The following is a 20709-nucleotide window of genomic DNA, read 5'->3' on the forward strand; positions in this document are numbered from 1 at the left end:
CGGGGGAGGGAGAGGACGTGGAGGAGTCTGGAGGGACGCCGGGGGAGGGAGAGGACGTGGAGGAGTCTGGAGGGACGCCGGGGGAGGGAGAGGACGTGGAGGAGTCTGGAGGGACGCCGGGGGAGGGAGAGGACGTGGAGGAGTCTGGAGGGACGCCGGGGGAGGGAGAGGACGTGGAGGAGTCTGGAGGGACGCCGGGGGAGGGAGAGGACGTGGAGGAGTCTGGAGGGACGCCGGGGGAGGGAGAGGACGTGGAGGAGTCTGGAGGGACGCCGGGGGAGGGAGAGGACGTGGAGGAGTCTGGAGGGACGCCGGGGGAGGGAGAGGACGTGTCTGTCCTAGCAGAGGCGACTCTCTAGAACACACCGTCATCACAGGAGCCAGGTGTGATTCTCCCTCGGTCCATCTGCCAACACACACACACACACACACTCACATGAGCACACACACACATGCACACACACATACACACAGCCCACCATATTCCTCTGGGACTGCACTGAAGCCCACACTGACTGGGACTGCTGTGTGATCAGGTGCACACACACACACACACATGATCATTAAACCAATTAGCAAGCGTTTCACAATCCCTCAAATAGAGAGCCGAACACTCAATAACAACAAATCAGACATGGCCTTGAATCTGACCCGAGAAGTTTAGACACCAGGAAGTGTTGCAACTACTGAGACCCTGGGGGGGTGGAGTCCTGTCTGGGACTTCAATCTGAAACTGTGACTTGGACTGTGTGTGTGTGTGTATGAGGTGTGAATGTGTTTGTGTGTGTGTGTGTGGAGTTTGTGAGGTATGTATGTGTGTGTGTGTGAGAGGGAGAGAGATGAAGAGAGAGAGCTAAATAAAGAGAGAGAGAGAGAGAGAGAGAGAGAGAAAGAGAGAGAAAGGGAGAGAGAGAGTGTGAGAGAGAGTGTGAGAGAGAGAGAGAGAGAGAGAGAGAGAGAGAGAGAGAGAGAGAGAGAGAGAGAGAGAGAGAGAGAGAGAGAGAGAGAGAGAGAGAGAGCGTTCCCACATGAACACCCTGACAGAGCTACACTTCCTCAGGACAACATCACAGGTTTGGTAATAATGTCTGGTTCTAAGTGCCTGCCCGTCACCATCTATTTCTCTCTCTCTCTCACTCTCTTTCACTCTCTCTCTCTCTCTCTCTCTCTCCCTCTCGCCCACTCTTAGTGTGATATCTCATTTACTTCTCTGATTTATCTTGCTTTACATAACCTATCATTCCATATTTATTTGGCGTAGCAGATGCCCTGAGTTTGCACTCCCTGCAGCGTTGCAAAGGGGAAAAGTGTCATTAAAGTACATTAATGAAAGCTCTTGTTGGAAATAATTAATACATGAATCACTGTGTGTGTGTGAGAGAGAGAGAGTTGTGGTCTTGTTTGAATACAGTGACATTTACATGTGTTTTGGGATTATTTCGATTTTATACCGGTACCACCCTTAATGACGGAAGTCACGCTTGGAAGTGCGTTTTGCAGCTGCAAAATAACTTGCGCTAATTGTACTTCCGTGTTGTCATATGTTGGCATCGACCCTATTATGATGATTTACATCGTAATCTAGCTACTTTTAGCGACTGGAGTTTTTGAATGCTGCAGCGGGTTTATTAAGAAAGAGTTACCCCGGGCCTGATCACCAAGATAAGGGGAGGACAGATCTTATCATTAACATATGTTAAATATATATTTGCTTTAAAACTAACACTGAACAAGATTGGATTGATCTCCGGGGACCGGAAGAGCTGTACAGGACGAGAACGTGGTCCATGCTTCACGGGATTGGAAGGTAAACCTCGCCTCCCCGGAGGAATCGACAGGTGCCAATCCGCGAGCGGCGACCTGGCCGTCGTTAGAACCGGCACATTTCCAGTTGGCCTGAGGGTCGTTTTGGTCTGCTGTGAACAGTCAACTAGACCATCAGTGATTATAAACATTATATCTATCCATTCCTTCCATATACAATAAAATAAATATCGCTGGTTAAGATGACTGTTCATGACAGGCCAAAACAATAGGTGCATTCTGGATATTAGGCGCGTTCGACTTCATGCAGCGCCGGCGTCGCCTGCAGCCGCCTGCAACCCGGCTGACATGAAGCAGCAAATGGCATACGCAGCTTTAAGTCAGCCGGCTGCACCGCCGGCGCTGCATGAAGTCGAACGCGCCTAATATCCAGCACTAGACGTCACGACATGTCATTTCCGTCTCTCGGCGACGAACATAGCAACCGTCTACCTTTTTCTCTACCGTGTTATAATATGTTTGTCTCTCTGCGAAATGGACTGTTAGCAAAGGAAAGGTGGAGTTTTAAAAGGGTGTGTAGACCTAAGTTTGGGAAGGAGCCCAATATTTTGTGTGTGTCTGTATGAAGTGCACATGTGTGCCTGTATCTATGAGGTGTGGGTGTGTGTATGAGATGTGTGTCTTTGTGTAATGTGTGTATGAAGTGTGCGTCTTTGTGAAGTGTGTGTATGAGGTGTGTGTGTGTGTGTACTCAGAGACAGGAGATGGCTGTTGTGACAGTCCTATCAACACGTGGCAGAGGGGAGCTGTGTCAGAGGGGAGCTGTGTCAGAGGGGAGCTGTGTCAGAGGGGAGCTGTGTCAGAGGGGAGCTGTGTCAGAGGGGAGCTGTGTCAGAGGGGAGCTGTGGCAGAGGGGAGCTGTGGCAGAGGGGAGCTGTGTCAGAGGGGAGCTGTGGCAGAGGGGAGCTGTGTCAGAGGGGAGCTGTGTCAGAGGGGAGCTGTGGCAGAGGGGAGCTGTGGCAGAGGGGAGCTGTGGCAGAGGGGAGCTGTGGCAGAGGGGAGCTGTGGCAGAGGGGAGCTGTGGCAGAGGGGAGCTGTGGCAGAGGGGAGCTGTGGCAGAGGGGAGCTGTGGCAGAGGGGAGCTGTGGCAGAGGGGAGCTGTGGCAGAGGGGAGCTGTGGCAGAGGGGAGCTGTGCCTGGCTGCTTGCATTCACATGATGGTTCTAGAACTGGTAATGAGAAGCGCTTTCCTTATGACATCACTGGAACCCGTGTCAGCAAGGTGAAATGTGCTGTGTGTGTAGGGCGCTGCTAGTGATGCACAGTATATAGTATCATACTTTATTTTTTATTTTTTATTTAACCTTTATTTAACCAGGCAGAATCATTTAAGAACAAATTCTTATTTTCCAAGATGGCCTGGCAAAAAGCAAAAGCATTTTGAGGGAGAGGGGAAGGGGGCTATTGAATAAAAATCTGGTTAAAAGCATAACGGCACACAACCACAGCAGTACAACATACAGAAGAAAAACAAGCAGGGCATTTGTACATAGGGAATCAGAAAGGATAAAAAAAATTAAAAGCACAAGAACACAAAGCAAGACACAGACTATTTACACCAGACAACAACCACAATCAAGACATAGACTGACTGGCAGGAATGAACAGAGGATACATGCAGGTGAGAAACAGACAAGGCAACATTGGTGCAACAGTAGGACTAAACTAGACAATTGGCAACAGATCATACAGACAGACCATGGGGATGAATAGGACAACAAATACTAAGGGGAAGGGTTAACAGGTGAGAGAGCATTTACAGAAATCGGTGAGGATGAGTGAAATGTTTTTTTTGAAGGCAGGGATGGAAATGAATGTGTCCAGTTTGAGATGTTTTTGCAGAGCATTCCAGTCAGAGGCGGCAGCGGACTGAAATGATGCTAGACCTAGGATGGATTTGTGTTTGGGAATTTTTAACTGGATATAGAGAGAGGGCCGGGTGTTGTGTGTGAACTACATACTACACAATCCTACAAAGTACACACACACACAGTGTGTCTGAATTCAAGCATCTCACTCTGCCAGCTCAGGATCAGATAAGGTCCTTTATAGATATGTAAACACACACATTCTGAGAACACACACACATTTGGAGGAAGAACATCCAGTCCCAGGAAGATACACACACACACACACACATCCACCCACACATAGACAAACACACACAGCACAGGAAGACAATGAAGAAAGGTTTCCTTTGAGAGCAGCAGGGTGAGCAGGTCTGGTCTGTCATGAGGTCCACGTCTCGAAGCTGTCTTCACCTGACCTGGGCTCAAAGACAGTGCTTTCTTCTCCACGACAAGCGTTTAAGCTTGTTTGCTTCTGAGGGGGTCAGAGTTCAATGGAGAGGCAAAAGGAACCCGCCGTGTTCTAGATTGTTCTGTCGAAGGTTCTGAAATGATTTTGATTTTGATTATGATCTCCCCTGGAGCACACACACCCCCACCGTTTTTTTGTCCCTCACACACACACTCTCACAAATCACTCACACACACAAACACACTCACTCACTCTCTTTGTCTCTCTCACACAAACACACTCACTGTCTCTCTTTGTCTCTCTCACACACACACTCTATTTATTCAACACAAGGTTGCGAAATGACTTTGCGTAATAAGGATTCTCCTGGATGGGTTAGTGTCTGGTGTTGTTGTCTAGATGTGTGGTCATGTTGGCTACAGGCCTGCATGCAGCCCGGCCTCTATGCTCATAACACAACTCAATGTTGATGATTATCACCAGCAGGATTACCTGAAGGTTCTGTCACATCACGAGATGGGACAGAGCCCAGCCATCTGGCACACACACACACACACTCTCTCTCTACCAGTCCCCTCCGGACTTGCAGACAGATACATAAACAGGCTCGTCTTCTCCTCCTCCTCTCCTCCCTTCATCTTCTCCTCCTCCTCTCCTCCCTTCATCTTCTCCTCCTCCTCTCCTCCCTTCATCTTCTCCTCCTCCTCTCTTCCCTTCATCTTCGACTCCTCCCCTGCTAACGCCCTGTCACCTGATCCCGGAGGCTGTGGGCCAGGCTGTCAGACCTGTCCTCTGCCCACACACACACACACACACACACACACACAATCTGCGCAATTTCCACCCACTCACTTCTCTTCTATGTTCACACACACACACCCTTGCCATGCGTCAGTGGTGTATAATCATGGGTCTCAGCTGCGGTGTGTGTGTGTGTGTGTTTTGGGAGATCACTCTAGGGGGATGACAGACAGACAGCACTCTGGGACACACTGAAGGTCAGCAGAGTCAAGATTATACAGCAGAGGTGCCCACCTACAAACACACACACACATACACTCTGTCACCCACTCTCTCACACACACTCTTTCTCTTTCACACACACACACACACACACACACACACACACACACACACACACACACACACACAGGCATCCTTCTTATCGATTCAGTGTCAAAGACGACAGAAAACCATGAAGGAGTGAAATAGTTTCCTCAACTGATGAAAAAGATTACAGAGTGTGTGTGTGTGTGTGTGTGTGTGCAGGGTTTCCATGTGTGTTGATCAGTGTTGATAAACTACCAAATTGAGAGATAAAGTGCAACCTTTAATCTTCAAATAGAAAATGGTGGTTAACGACATTGAAATTCAAACGACACAGAACATTACCATATTCAGCATCTTGCGCAATCAAACCCTTCGTGTTCGAAATAATGAACCTGACATGCACATATGCATACTGAGATTATTGATGAATAAATCCATAGTTTTAATCCTCCTTTATAATTGTCTGACCAAAAAACCAATTGCCTCTAAATGAGGGGCACTTACCCTGTTCTCAGTATGTGTGTGTTTGTGTGTGTGTGAGAGAGAGTGTGTGTGTGTGTGTGGATGTCTGACTCCAGTTCTATTCCGTCTCATTAGCATAAAGTTCAAGGGTCAGGAGAGTTCTAGGCAGAGCATCCTTCACTCTTGACATCCACACTGACCTCTCTAAAGAGCTCTGCTCTCGTCAACACCAGACTAGGGGTGGGCGGTCCATGACGGAGTGTGAGCAAGACTGTGACAGTGTGTGTTTGTGTGTGAGAGTGTTTGAGCGAGAGTGTGACAGTGTGTGTATGTACACAGAATGGTCGTGTGACGGACTGCATCTGGTTAACATCCGGTCTCAGTGCACATTAGGAGCAGAGATACCCACCCACCCACCCACCAACCTACCTACCAACCTACCTACCAACCTACCTACCCGCCTGCCTGCCTGCCTGCCTGCCTGCCTACCTGCCTGCCTGCCTGCCTGCCTGCCTACCTACCCACCTGCCTACCTGCCTACCTGCCTACCTGCCTGCCTGCCTGCCTGCCTACCTACCTACCTACCTACCTACCTACCTACCTGCCTGCCTACCTACCTACCTAACTACCTACCTACCTACCCACCCTCCCACCGTTCACCAGATGAACAGAGGCCTCCAGGTGCTCTGTTATTGTTCTATTGTCTTGTTCACCTCTTCTTATTGAAACGTGACGAGAGGAGATGGACCCTGTTTCTGTCTGTTTGCTGCTGGTCACACAACTGAATGATTACCCAGGGGGGAGACTGTTGTGGTTGTGCTGTGTGTGTGTGTGGTGTGTGTGTTGACTGAACATGACCAGAGCATACGTTTGTTTGTTTCCCAGCTGTGAGCTCGCCAGCGAATGAGTCTCTCAGCCCAGCCACACACACACACACACACACACACACACACACACACACACACACTACCTCTTGTCCCCTGGGAGATCTCTCAGGGGTTCTCTCACCTCCCTCCTCCTCCTCCCCCCCCATTCTTCTCCTCCCCCTATCTCCCCAGCTGTGATCCAAACTACAACCTTCTCCACTCTCAAAAAATTACACACACACACATACTGTAATTACACACACACACATACACACATAATTGCACACTCTCACACATCCAAGCTCCATTTGGATGCCTACTAGCCCACTTTCATTCATTATGCTGACAATGCTGCCGGTTTGGTCCTTACATAGCACACACACAGTCACACACAGACACACACACAGATACGCACAAAGACACACACACAGACACACCCCCACACAGCTGCGAGGGAGCAAATGAGAATTTTTCAGCTCAGGAACAGCGACACATACACACACACACGCACGCACGCACGCACGCACGCACGCACACACGCACGCACGCACACACACACACACACACACACACACACTCACGTATTGAACAAGGCCTGGTCTCATCTTCAGGATGAGGAGCGTCTTGCTACACAACCTGGTTTAACAACACACACACACACACCATCTGATTGGCCACACACTCTTTCTCGCACACACTCACACATTTCTACAGATGCATAATGTTACTGCATGTTTCATAAGCCATCTCATCTCTCTCCCCTCTCCTTAAACCTCCCCCTCCCTCTCTCTCTCTCTCTCTCTTCCCCCCCTCTCTCTATTCCCTCCCTCTCTCTCTCTCTCCCTTCTGCCCCCCTCTCTCTCTTCCTGTCTGTCTCTCTCCCTCTTTCCCATCTCCCATTCCCTCTCTCGCCCTCCACCTCTCTTTCTCACTCCCTCTCCCACCCTCCTCACCCAGACCTGAAGCTCGGAGGTGTTCTTAAGGAGCCCAGCTTCTGGCTGGTGCTAGTTAGAGCCATGGGGGGTGGGGGGTGGAGGAGCCCTGGGGTAGGGTCTGGAGGGGGGTCCTCAGAGACAGGCCTGAAGCCCGGACTGGGTCACCATTCCCTGGGGTCTATCTGGCTGGCCTCCCCCTTTCCCCTCACCTCCTGGAGCTCTGGCTTGAGCACAGCCTTCTTGGAAAACAACTAAATAAATAAGATGTTAACTACACACACACACGGTGGAGAATGAATAAAATATGTACATATGACTCCGGGGTGACTCTTCGCTGGTGATGAGTGCACTGATGAGTGTGCGTGTGTGTGTGTGTGTGTGACCTTGCCCCACCTCACCATGCACCTAGCTCATGCAGAGCGAGCAGAAATCCACTTCCTCCAACAACAACAACAAAAGGTTGTGAGTAAACAGCGCACGCCCAAATAAACCAACTCCACTTCGAAGCGGTTAATCTCAAAGTGTGTTTCACTCAGACGGCATCATCAAGGAAACAAAGCAGAACTGTGCGCAGGGGAGCAAACACGTTGTGATCTTGATGGAACCGGATCTCTCTTCCAGGCTTCTCATTAGCCGGTAACACAAACCCTGCAAGGTGTTTCACCTGAGGTGATCCAGCGCCTGCCCTGTGGCGTCAGACGGGGGAGAGGGAGCGCGTGAATGACGTAACCTCACGGATGCCATATCCCTCACGCTACCAAACACCCTTAACTATCAGGCCATGGCACATCACAGTAGGTTATAGAGTAGAACGTGACCGAATAGAAGTCAGTTTTGACCAGCTCATTTCGCAGAGGATTTCAGAGCGACGGACAAAGGGGGGTTTGAACCTGTGATCTTTTAATCAGCATCAAGACTTATCCCACTGAGCTATAGTCTCCCCACTCCCCAATTAAAATAGAGTAGAGCTTGTTGATCCTTGTTCTGTGTGTTAGCTGTCTTCACAATCACCTTGCAGATGTATCACAACTCTGTTGACACCTGACGAGATCGTGACGAGCCCTCCAGCTCCCACACCACGACACCACAGGCGGGGTGGTGCATGTGCCGCTGACGTTCTCCAGGAACAGACACGCGCGCGGGCTTCGCTCTCCCGTACGTCAATATTGTGACTTTTTCCTCGCGAAGTGAACCCAGCACGCCGGCAACTCAACACAGGAAGCGGATCGTCCCCCTCGCCGATCGCACGAGCGAGCAAAAGCGATTCCTCTGGTGGAGTCTAGAAACGAGGGGGGTGTGGCTGGCGTGATGAGATGAGTACAGCTGTAACAGCCGTCTGCAGAGTGAACAGGCAGAAACTGGGTTAACCCTTGTGTTATCTTCGGGTCATTCTGACCCATCAGTCATTGTGACCCACCGTCGTATTGCGACAGATTTACCGCATACAAAGACAAAGTGAAGCATTTTCTTTTAACCGTTGGGCTGTCTCAGACCCCCCACATTGCAAAGGTTAAAAGAAAATTATTTTAATTTGTTTTTGTATTGGGTAAAATTGGGTAAACACAACGATGGTTCGTTATGAACCTTTGGGTCATGTGACCCGAAGGCAGCACGAGGGTTAAGAAGGATGACGGGGGGCTGAGTATGTATCCATATAGGTGTGTGTGTGTGTTTGAGTGAGATTTGTCGTGTGTGTGTGTGTGTGTGTGTGTGTAGGAGCCTGGTAAACAGCCTGCCTGCTAACCAATATTGTCGATCTCATTAACCCTTGTGTTATCTTCGGGTCATTCTGACCCATCAGTCATTGTGACCCACCGTCGTATTGCGACAAATTTACCTCCTACAAAAACAAAGTGAAGCATTTTCTTTAAACTGTCGGGCTGTCTCAGACCCCCCACATTGCAATGGTTAAAATAAAATAATTGTTATTTGTTTTTGTATTGGGTAAAATTGGGTAAACACAACGGTGGTTCGTTATGAACCTTTGGGTCATGTGACCCGAAGGCAGCACAAGGGTTAAGGTGCACATGCACACTTCACTGCCTAGAAGCCATGACACACCTTTTTAATCTGCTTCTCAGCCCACAATAGCCTCTCCATCTCTCGCACACACATACACATACACAACTTAATTGGTTGTGTTGGCATGGTTGCCCTGCAGTGTGTGTTCCTGTTGAGTTCAAGAGAGGCGACTGAGCCTGTCAGCTGACGTACTGGAGACCCCCCCTGGTAGGACGAGGCAGGCAGCACAGCTTCAGACACCCAGCATCACTACATAACTAGTGGAACAAACCAACAGTGTGTGTGTGTGTGTGTGTGTGTGTGTGTGTGTGTGTGTGTGTGTGTGTGTGTGTGTGTGTGTGTGTGTGTGAGAGAGAGTGAGAGTGAGAGAGATACCAGCAGAGAGAGACAGAGAGAGAGACAGAGAGAGAGACAGAGAGAGAGAGAGACAGAGAGAGAGACAGAGAGAGAGACAGAGAGAGAGACAGAGAGACAGAGAGAGAGACAGAGAGAGAGACAGAGAGAGAAAGAAACCAGCAGAGAGAGAGAGACAGAGAGAGAGACAGAGAGAGAGACAGAGAGAGAGACAGAGAGAGAGACAGAGAGAGAGACAGAGAGAGAAAGAAACCAGCAGAGAGAGAGAGCCCTGAGAAGGGGGACTTCTCTCATGGTAAACAGATGCAATAGGATTTACTCAACTACTTGGATTTGTCAAATAGGATTAGCGAGTGTGTAATGGTATGGATGGCTGTGGGGGTAGCTATAGCCCTCGTGTGTGTGTGTGTGACAGTGGGGGCTGAGGTATAGACCTAGGGATTAGAAGATCTCAAGAATGAAATGGGTTTTCTTCCCGAGTTTTAAAGAATTTATGCGTCCGTCCTAATTTTAGGGCCCTGAGTTGCAGTGAAATATGGATGAGATGATGGAAGACAGGTTGTGTTTGGAGAGAAGCCCTCCCCGCCCTCTCTCTCTCTGTCTCTCTCTCTCCATGTCTTTCTCTATTCTCTTCACATCCCTTCATTCTTACCATCTCTCCCCCTCTCTGTGTCTCCCCCTCCCCCCTCTCCTCTCCTCTCTTCTCCCTCTCTTCACGACTCAGCGCTTCAATATTCCTGTGATACCACCGGTCAGGATGAATTCCTTGTTTTTCTCCCCGACTACAGAACACCGATTGGAGGAGGTAGATTTATGAGCTTCTGTTGCTGTGTAGTTTGTTCTGGGTAGATTGCTACACGGTCACAGACACAAACAAAACAAATGAACCTAACACAGGAATGAAGACAGAGATGCAGGGTGTTTTTATGAAGCGTCCGGGAGGCCGGCTTCAGGGTGTGTGTGTGTGTGTTGTTTTGCGTGGAGAGAGAGGTCGTATATTGCTATGAACCTGCCATGTGGGCAACCACCACCTTCCATCTGTCGACAAGACTGTTTACCCAGCACACAAACACACACACACATTAAGAATCTGCAACTTGGCACTCTTCTACCTTGTTCGGAGGATCTGCTCGCTTCACACAACTCGACTCCGGCAAGACAACAATAACAAGGACAGAAACAAGGACATCTTGGAGAACTGAGAGTACTCAGAATGATGTCACTGAGAGAGAGAGAGAGAGAGAGAGAGAGAGAGAGAGAGGGGGAGAGGGAGAGGGAGAGGGAGAGGGAGAGGGAGAGGGAGAGGGAGAGAGGTCAAAACAGAGAGTCCATGCACTTGAACAGTGACGCCAAACTAAAGAAGAGATTGAAAAGACGAGGAGAAACAAAGACAAGAAGAGAGGGAGGCAGGGAGGGAGGCAGCGAAGGAGTGAGAGAGGGAGAGAAAGGAGATAGTGACATAGTGTTGTGACACCATGGTGGTGGCCTGGCAGTGCCAGTCCCACAGTAGAGACGTCCTCAGCAGACACTGGCCAGACTCTGACCCTGCTGGAGACAGGGACTGAGCTGTCTGTCCCCCCTCAGCTGCCCCCCCCCGCTCCCCCATCACAACCAAGTCACAGACACCCCCCCCCCCCCACCCAGCCCCCCAGTTCAGACTGCCCCCCAGCCCAACCAAGAGTATGTTTGTCCAGTCCAGCTTCCATACTCAGCCCTGCCTGTCCTTGTTTCCCACCCAGCTAACCAGGCCTCCAATCCTCTGGTCCTCCATCCCTCATCCATCCCTCCACCCCTCATCCTTCCATCCCTCCACCCCTCATCCCTCCATCCCCTCATCCTTCCATCCCTCCACCCCTCCATCCTTCCATCCCTCCACCCCTCATCCTTCCATCCCCTCATCCTTCCATCCCTCCATCCTTCCATCCCTCCATCCCTCCACCCCTCATCCTTTCATCCCTCCACCCCTCATCCCTCCATCCCTCCGGCCTGCTGGAGGAGAACAGCTGTCAACAATGGCGCCTGTTCCCAGACCCTGGGGAGGGGTACAGCGCCCCCCCCCCCCGCCCCCTCCACCCCATCCCTGGGCCCGAGGCGTGAGAGAGGCGGGGCGGGCGAGCATGTTGTGTGATGAGAGACAGAGAAGGAGAGAGAGAAGACAGAGAGAGAAAGCTAGAGAGAGAGAGAGAGAGAGAGAGAGAGAGGGAGAGAGAGGCGCAGATAAAAACATGCATTGTTGGAGGCGTGGAGAGAAAGAGAGAGCCTTAGTGGGGTGTCTGGGGGGGGGTGTCGGGGGGGGGGGTTGTAGTGGTGCTGGGGGACATGAAGAGAGTGATTGAGGGGTTGAAGAAGGGTGTTGTGTGGACTGAAGGGTTGCTAAGTGATGGGAATGATTAGACTAGGGGACTAGGATAGAGCTAGGATGGGGCTGGGCTAGGGGGACTGGGAGAGGGCTGGACTAGGGCTAGGACCAGGGCTGGACTAGGAGGGCTAGGCTAGGAGGGGGTTGTGTGTCCTGTGCCCTGATGCTGAACCTGTCACATCACGTCATCTCCAGCCATCGCCGTGGAAACACTAAGGCCTTGTCCAGACTCACAGCCTTGACCTTGTGGTAGCAGGCAGCTGTGTGTTACCTACTCTGCTGTCTGGAAGATGACCTGATCTGCATGTTTTACTTAAGATCCATCTGAAGCGCTGTCCGGTCAAGACTGGGCTGGACGTCTGCTCCTTGGTTGTCTGCTGGTTTTCCTGTGTGTGTGCTGTGCTTGTGTATCACAGCAGAAGTTCCAGCCTGGCTCACAGAGGGAGTTCAGAAGCTTATCTAGGAAGTGGGAGTTTGGCATCATTTGAGATTCAGACTTTTGCCACCCTGCAACCAAAGCCTGTCTCGCGCACACACACACACACACACACACATACACACCTAACACCAGCTAATCCAGCCTATCCTCACTTTGAGAACCTTCATTAAAAATGGATAAAACATTGCAAATTGTATCTGATTATCTGTCACTAACAGTGCGATCTCACTTGGTAATTGCGTCGCCGTGACAAACGCCTGGCTCTCTGCTCAGTCTTGGCCTGCAGAACCCCCTTTGCCGCACGCAGCCTGAACGTTGTTCTAACAGGGCTAGGAGACATGAGATTTGTGATGAGTGCTTAGGAGGAGTGTGATAGCTCAGTGTGCGACACTGCATCTCACAGGTTACAGTTGTGACGGACCATAAAACATACTTATTCACGACTTAACCTTGAAAATGTCAAAAACTAATGATTGTTTCCAAAGGGTCGAATTGACACTCATTTGCAACAATTTTTTTATTTTTTATTTCACATGATTTAGATACTTAGTATGGGATGAATTCAGGATGAAACAGGTTAAGTTACCTGTTACCGTGAGTGTGTGAGAGAGAGAAGAGAGGGAGACAGAGAGTTGAGAGAGCTGTGTTGGATCACAATGACTCTTGCTTAGAGACTTGTTGCTCTTGTGGTTAGTGGTAACTGACTTAAATTTTTGTACTCGCTGTGATATATTGTTTATTATTGTTGCTTGCTTTTTTTCCACAGGTACACTTGCACTTATAGCAGCTCATGTTGTTTAATTGTAACTTGTTTAACTACATGCTCTTATGGTTCTTCCCTTTGGCACTTATTTTGGTTGTTCACAATGTGTGCTTCATGTTTTGGCTACTCGCAATGTTTTGTGGCTATCTTGTTGTTATGATCAGTGACCTATGCACTTTGTAAAGCTCTCTCTTGGAAGTCGCTTTGGATAAAAGCGTCTGCCAAATGAATAAATGTAAATGTAAATGTTGGTCCGCTGTGCTCCATGGGGTGACAGTGTGTGTGTGTGTGTGTGTGTGTGTGTGACTGCTCCCAGCCTATTGTCCTCCCAGGCTGAGAGCTCTTATCTCAGCGGTGTTCCCGCGGTGTTCCCTCTCCTCCAGGACCACAGTCAGACGCTTGATAAAGCTGCAGAATCAGCTCACCCCGAACCCTGACATCAACATGGATACTGTGTGTGTGTGGTGTACAGCAGAGAGGACACACACCAACACAGACACACACACGGTCTTACTGTGTGTGTGTGTCCAGCAGAGAGGACAGTCAGACATGTTTGGGGACGGTGTGTGTTGTGTTTAGCCTGGTCTCAGCGTGAGGTGGTGAGGGCTGGGCCGAACTGGACCATCTGTCGTCCTCGCTGCGGAACACTCCCCCCCCCCCCCCCCGCCGGCCTTCCACTCTGACTCTGCCCCTCCTCGCGCCATGGCAACGAAAACACACACCAAAAAACGTGATGGGCCGAAATGGCAGCCATTACAGATGACCTGAGAGTATTTCTGCAGTAGTTACCACGACTGGAGAGGGTCATCGTTTTAACACTCTGTAATGGCTGCCATTTCAGCCCATCACGTGTGTGTGAGTGGTGTGTGTGTGAGAGAGCGCAGTGTGTGTATGTGAGAGAGAGGGAGAGAAGAGCAGTGCGTGTGTGTGGTGTGTGTGTGAGAGAGCGCAGTGTGTGTGGGTGTGTTAGGGAGCAAGCTCCGTCAAAGACGACCAAAGTGGGGCGGAAGGTTGTTTTCTCCTGTTGGGTTACTTCCCAGCATGCCTTGCTTGTGGCGGCAGCTGGTGCTAGCGAACGGCGACAGTTTTACTGCAGCTCTCCACACCACTCGATGGGTTAATTATCCCATTAACACAACTCCACTCCAACACGAGCAACAGTTAGAAGCTAGCTTTGCTCTCATGCTGCCCCGCTAATTAAATAACTTCCTCTCAATAAAAATCCAACTTCACTGAATGAAACAAACAAGCCTTGTTAGGCAGGTTTTATTGCCAGTCAAGAGTGTGTGCGTGCGTGTGCAAGAGATTGTGTTTACATATAAGTTTGTATGATGCTGTGATTTACATAGATGAGAAATATCTCTGTAATTCCACCGTTGCTTTGGCAATATGAACATTTGTTCTTTTGGGCCAATAAAGCCAATCGAATTCAATTGAACTGTGTGTGTGTGTCAGAACGAGTGTGTGTGTTAGAGAGAGAGTGGGGGGGACATTCACTCCTGTTTAATTCAGTGAGACGTCAGTTTCTCATGAGTTAAGAGTTGCATCTCTCAGTTCCATCTGTGCTTTCTCCAGCTCAGGGTTCGGCTGCTGTTCCCTTATTCTGGGTGTGATCCTCTAATGGGTTACTTGATACTTGATACTGTCTCTTGTCACGTGTGCAGAGGGAATGAGGCCTAGTCTCCCAGGACCCCCCCCCCCCCCCCCCTCTCAGAGATACGAGCCCACTGAAGATACCTCTGCTAAAAACTTGTTTTTGTTCTTGAACCTTTCTTCTGCATTCCTCTGGAGACACAGGAAGGTGTGTGTGAGAGTGTAAGAGTGTGTGTGTGTGAGAGTGTGTGTGTGTGAGAGTGTGTGTGTGTGAGAGTGTGTGTGTGTGAGAGTGTGTGTTTGTGGTGTCTCGCTCCGTCTGGTGAAGTTCCAGTGCGTCTGTGACGCGGACTAACGAGCGAGCAGGAACCCTTCATCCCATCCTCCTCTGGCGCTACTTAGACACCATTTTCATCATCATCAGTATTCACGGTGTTTATTGAGAGTGAAAAACGCCCTGTACGTGTATGTTACACCAGATCACAACGCATCATATTAGACAGATCGATGATTCCACAGCAATCTGTGACAAAATATGCTTCTGCTGTATCAATAATGTCTCGATAATCCATAAAGGTACAAACAATGTAATTAATGAGTGAAACACAGTTAACAGTCTTCCAGTTCCCATCAGTATGTTATCAGGCATGCAGGAGCAGATGAAACAAACAGCCCCACCAGCAAACCCTAGGTCATGATCCCGTATATCCAACACTTGAGGTGCACTCGATTCGGTTCACTCTGACGCAATGAAACCAATGTGTTTCTCGAGGGTTACGAATCAAATTCACCTCAAATATAGCATATGATCCTGTGTAAGTAGCCCACAGCCCCAGGTCTGCTAGCAGTGTTCGCTGCTTTGTCCGGGTGCGTTAGAGGAGGTCTCTGGGGCGGCCCTGCTGCCTGTCAGTCAGGAACAGCCGTTAGGTCAGGGAGTCTAACTGGGTTTGGACCGTCTCCAGCTGAAACAACAAAGGATGTTTGTAGATCAGGGTAAACCTGGCAAACCTGGCAACCTGGCGGAGGGGTGTTTGAGAGGCAGTTTGGCGGAAAGACAGAGTACAGATTAGGAGGAGGAGGAAGAACTCACAGGGAAACTGACCTTGTTGTAGAAATCTAGAAGTTCCTGGTGGCTGAACTCCACAAACACCTTCTCCACACCCTAGTGAGGAGAGGAGAGGAGGTGAGAGAGAAGAGGAGAGGGAGGAGAGGAGAGAGAAAGGAGAGAGAGGAGAGAGAAAGGAGAGAGAGGAGAGTTAGAGACCACTTCATGACAGCACTCCCAAGCCTCTTCAGCCTCTGTGTAAAAACCTCCATCAATTATTTCTGTCTCTAGGAGTCTAGGAGAGTACACACTGGCCAGTACATCACCTCCATCACACACATAAAAATAGAGCCTAAACAGTCCACTACATCACAGCAAAGAGCTTTCTCTCCAGACCTGCAAAACAGAATCGGCAGAAAACTGTGGAAGAGGGAACCAGTCACAAAACCAAACATCTTAGAACAACTTGGGGGGGGGGGGGGGGGGGGGGACAAAGGAAAAAGAAGAAAAGAAAAATCCGTTAAAAGATGGTTCTAGTTCAAGAGAAGTTCAACCTGTAAACTTTTGACTCTTCACAACATGAGGCTGACTGTTGAAATAACCCCCAGTGAGCAGTCATCATGTAGAGCAGGAACAGTTACTGAGCGTCGTCAGGCCTTTAAGTCACTCCGCTGAGTGTGTGTGTGTTGGTGTGTGATTGTGCGTGTGAGTGTGTGTTGCTGGGAGCTGGTGTTGGGGTAGACCAGGCCATGTGTCAGAGTACATTAATGACAGGGACATTAATTAGAACCAACATTATCATCCATAATTAAGGGGAGGAGGAAAAATGTTAGCTCTCGCCAACACCCTACCCAGCATGTGTACACCAAGAAATGTAGGGCATCTCTCTCTCTCTCTCTCTCTCTCTCTCTCTCTCTCTCTCTCTCTCTCTCTCTCTGTCTCTGTCTCTGTCTCTGTCTCTGTCTCTGTCTCTGTCTCTGTCTCTGTCTCTCTCTCTCTCTCTCTCTCTCTCTCTCTCTCCCTCCCCCTCCCCCCCTTCTCTGGTCGAGTCTCAACAGACATTGGCATCTTTGTTTTCCTACAAACTGACGATACATGAGTTCAGGATTCAGAAATTTCAGTTCAGTTTTTGATGTAATTGGTCATGTGGGTCAACTTAAATAATCTATCAGATCTTGTTTGATGTGGCGAGAGAATCTGGATAAAACATATGGCAGCAGACTAGATCTTTGTCTGTTTTGAGTGTGTGTGTGTGTGGGCACTGATCATCCAAATGATAGAAGAGAGTGTGTGTGTGCGTCCTCTGCACATCTAAGTTTTGGCTGGTGTGTGTGTGTGTGAGCCAGCAGGGGGTAAAGTCAACCCTGTGTTCCAGCGTCACCAGGGGGCTGGGAGAGATGATGACAGATCTGGGGTGACACTAACAGATCTACATCCCAACTCACCGCTGCCATGCCAACACAGACCACCGCTGCCATGCCAACACAGACCACCACTGCCATGCCAACACAGACCACCACTGCCATGCCAACACAGACCACCGCTGCCATGCCAACACAGACCACCGCTGCCATGCCAACACAGACCACCACTGCCATGCCAACACAGACCACCACTGCCATGCCAACAGGGAGGGTACAGTCAAACGACGGTGCAGTATAAAACCTACAGTACACGTACACATTTAATATGTGCATATATATAAATATATACACACCAGGTACAGAAATACAAAGACATGTCTGAGGGTACTACCAGAGGGTACTGTGAACGCGTGTCTGCGTGTGAGTACCACAGGGAAAGATGCCATGCCTGATCTATCTGGGATCTTTAAATTAATGATTAGGCATTAATGTCAACTTAGTGTCACCCGGCCTCCTAGCAGGTGGCATAGCTAAGCAGAGCCCACGGGGCAGGGGAGAGGGGCGGACGACATCAAAAGGCACTTGTCTTGAATTATTTGTTATTGTGCTCCAGCTAGCTAGCGTTTGTGATTTGCAACACTTGTCGGAGCAGGATGGAGCAGAGAGAGGTACTCTTCCTGGGAGGAGGAGGAGCAGAGAGAGGTACTCTTCCTGGGAGGAGGAGGAGCAGAGAGAGGTACTCTTCCTGGGAGGAGGAGGGTTTCATGACTGATACAAACTGGTAGAGGGTGGAGGGAGGGAGAGAGGGAGATGGAGAGAGACATAGAGAGGAAAGGAGAGAGGAGAAAAAGAGAGAAGGGAGAGAGAGATTTACAGGGAGGTGAGAGAGAACAGAGAGAGAGAGAGAGCAGAAAGAGAGAGACAGACATGAAAGTGGAGAGAGGGACTCTAACCCCCAGGAGTGCCTTCAGTCACTGAAAGAGACAACATGTCACGGCCCTATAAACAAGCTTCTGACGACCATGAAAACCCTGACGCTCCCCTGCTCCCCCCACAGAGACCAGGGTCAGGGAAGCTGACACAGAGAGCCGGAGATAAGCACATCGGCACAGCAACGCTGTACCGCCTCCGAAAATCAATAGAAGGCTCCTTCAGTTTAGTCCAGGCTGAAGCCTTCAGACCCCGGGTGAGGAGCTGGGCTCCTTCAGTCAGGACGCCATTTTGAGATCAGGTCCTGACAGACATGTTGACAGTGAGGTGGAGAGACAGGAGCCTGTGCTTCTGGGGGTTTGGCACGTGAACCCCCTCACCCATCACCACTCCGCCCGCCTCCCAGAACCCAAACACTCTTAATTATGAATAAAATACCAGCTCCTGGGTTGCCATGGACACAGAGCTCTTAAACCAATCGTCATCCCCCAACCCCTTCCAGTCCGTGTGCGTGTGTGTGTGTAGCTGTCTATCTCTGGTCGTGTCTGGCATCTCTGTGTATCAGCAGCTAGACGACAGGAAAACACTGTTTTCTGTCCTGTCAGTCATTCCTGTGCGCTGACAGGAAGAAAATAGGTTATGTTTGACTACAAACAGCCAACGCCACAGATTAAAAGTGCCGCGATGCGCTGTGGGCAAAGTTCAAATACGTTCATTGAAAAGGATGAAAATGCAGCGGTAAACTTCTTTGAATGGTCACAAACCAAAGACAAAATCGACGCCCTCTCACAATAAGCAGGAAACGTTATTGGACACAGACAGTCGCAGTGATTAACAGAAAGACGTCACATGATGTCACTTCCCTTTAGTTACGGCAACAATAGCAAAAATACCGTACACACACACACTGCCACAAGCTTCTCATGGTTACCGGGGAACGCCGGTTACGCACGCATTCACACCGAGAGGGCGTCGGCGTGGGGGCCGGTCACATGGCCTCTGTGCGGGGGGTGTATGAGCGGTTTCTCTCAGGACTCAGATCTGAGGCTGGGAACAGGACCTGTCACACACACACCCTGTCCCCCGTCACTCTCTCTGCCCCCCGCTACCCTGACCACGCTGGGAACACAGGGCGGAGGGGGGCAGGGCGGAGGGGGCAGGGCGGAGGGGGCAGGGCGGAGGGGGCCGGGCGGAGGGGGCCGGGCGGAGGGGGTTCTTTGAGAAAGAGGATAAGGAGAAAATGAGGTTGTGACACAGCTGAAGAAGTTGGAGAGGAGAGGAGGAGGAGAGAGAACCAGGAGACGAAAGAAGATGTGAAGACAGAGGAGAAAAGTTCAGGTAAAAAGCGAGGAGAGAAAGAGGTCAGAGCCTCCCCCCGTCTGAGAGAGGTGACGATGAAACACCCTCAACTACAGGGTCTCCCGGGCCTCTGTCCAGGGACCAACGCCTCACCCTGCCTTTCAGATCACTCCTGATTGGACGACCACCAGACAAGCCTTCCAACATCTCACCTCCTGGTGACATCAAATCACATTTTATTTGTATAGCCCTTTTCACAGGCAATGCACACAGAGGGCTTCACATATGCCCACAAAACTGCACCTAAACCAACTTCAAACGCTCAGCAGGAACAAACAGCTAACAGACACACAATCACACACACACACAATCACACACTGACACGACAGCCCCAAGGAGAAGCAGAAGAGAGGAGACCACAGGCTTTTCACAACAACATCATCCAGGATGACAGCGACCTGATGGTGGAGGTCCCTCAGTGGAGGAATTGGAGGCGTGTCGTCGCCTGGTGCAGACACAGTTACTGGGAGGAGAGCTGGGGAAGAGCACCTCCCCTGCTGGGAAAACTGATTTCACTCTGACCAGAGACAAAGTCACCTATTAATGCCCTGTAGGTGTGTCTGTGTGTGTGTGTGTGTGTGAGAGAGAGAGAGAGAGAGACATCAGGAGGGACTAGGCTGTGTGTGTGTGTGTGTGTGTGTGTGTGAGACACATCAGGAGGCTATGCTGAAAAAGGGCTCCTCGCCCTCTGACTCTGCTGGGTGCTACACCACAGAGGAGAGAGACAGGCAGGCAGACAGGCTGAAAGACAGACAGGCTGAAAGACAGACAGGCAGACAGGCTGAAAGACAGGCAGACAGGCTGAAAGACAGGCAGACATGCAGGCAGACAGGCTGAAAGACAGGCAGACAGACAGGCAGACAGGCTGAAAGACAGGCAGACAAGCTGAAAGACAGGCAGACAAGCTGAAAGACAGACAAACAGGCTGAAAGACAGACAGGCAGACAGGCTGAAAGACAGACAGGCAGACAGGCTGAAAGACAGACAGGCAGACAGGCTGAAAGACAGGCAGACAGGCAGGCAGACAGGCTGAAAGACAGGCAGACAGGCAGTCAGACAGGCTGAAAGACAAACAGGCTGAAAGA

At 50.2% G+C, this 20709-nt stretch overlaps 1 protein-coding gene across 1 annotated transcript in view; it reads right to left on the reverse strand.

Moving 5' to 3' along the window:
* Positions 1-15345: 15345 nt before the first annotated feature.
* Positions 15346-20709, reverse strand: part of commd10 (COMM domain containing 10) — a 29048-nt gene continuing 23684 nt past the window's right edge. Inside the window, exons 6-7 of the mRNA XM_062454955.1 lie at positions 16029-16088; positions 15346-15888 (exon numbers count right to left, since the gene is read on the reverse strand). Of these exons, the coding sequence (XP_062310939.1) occupies positions 15850-15888; positions 16029-16088 (99 nt within the window). The 3' untranslated portion in view covers positions 15346-15849. The remainder of the gene's footprint in view (positions 15889-16028; positions 16089-20709) is intronic.

This window comes from Osmerus eperlanus, chromosome 28 (assembly GCF_963692335.1).
Source record: "Osmerus eperlanus chromosome 28, fOsmEpe2.1, whole genome shotgun sequence".
Classification (NCBI taxonomy): Eukaryota; Metazoa; Chordata; class Actinopteri; order Osmeriformes; family Osmeridae; genus Osmerus; species Osmerus eperlanus.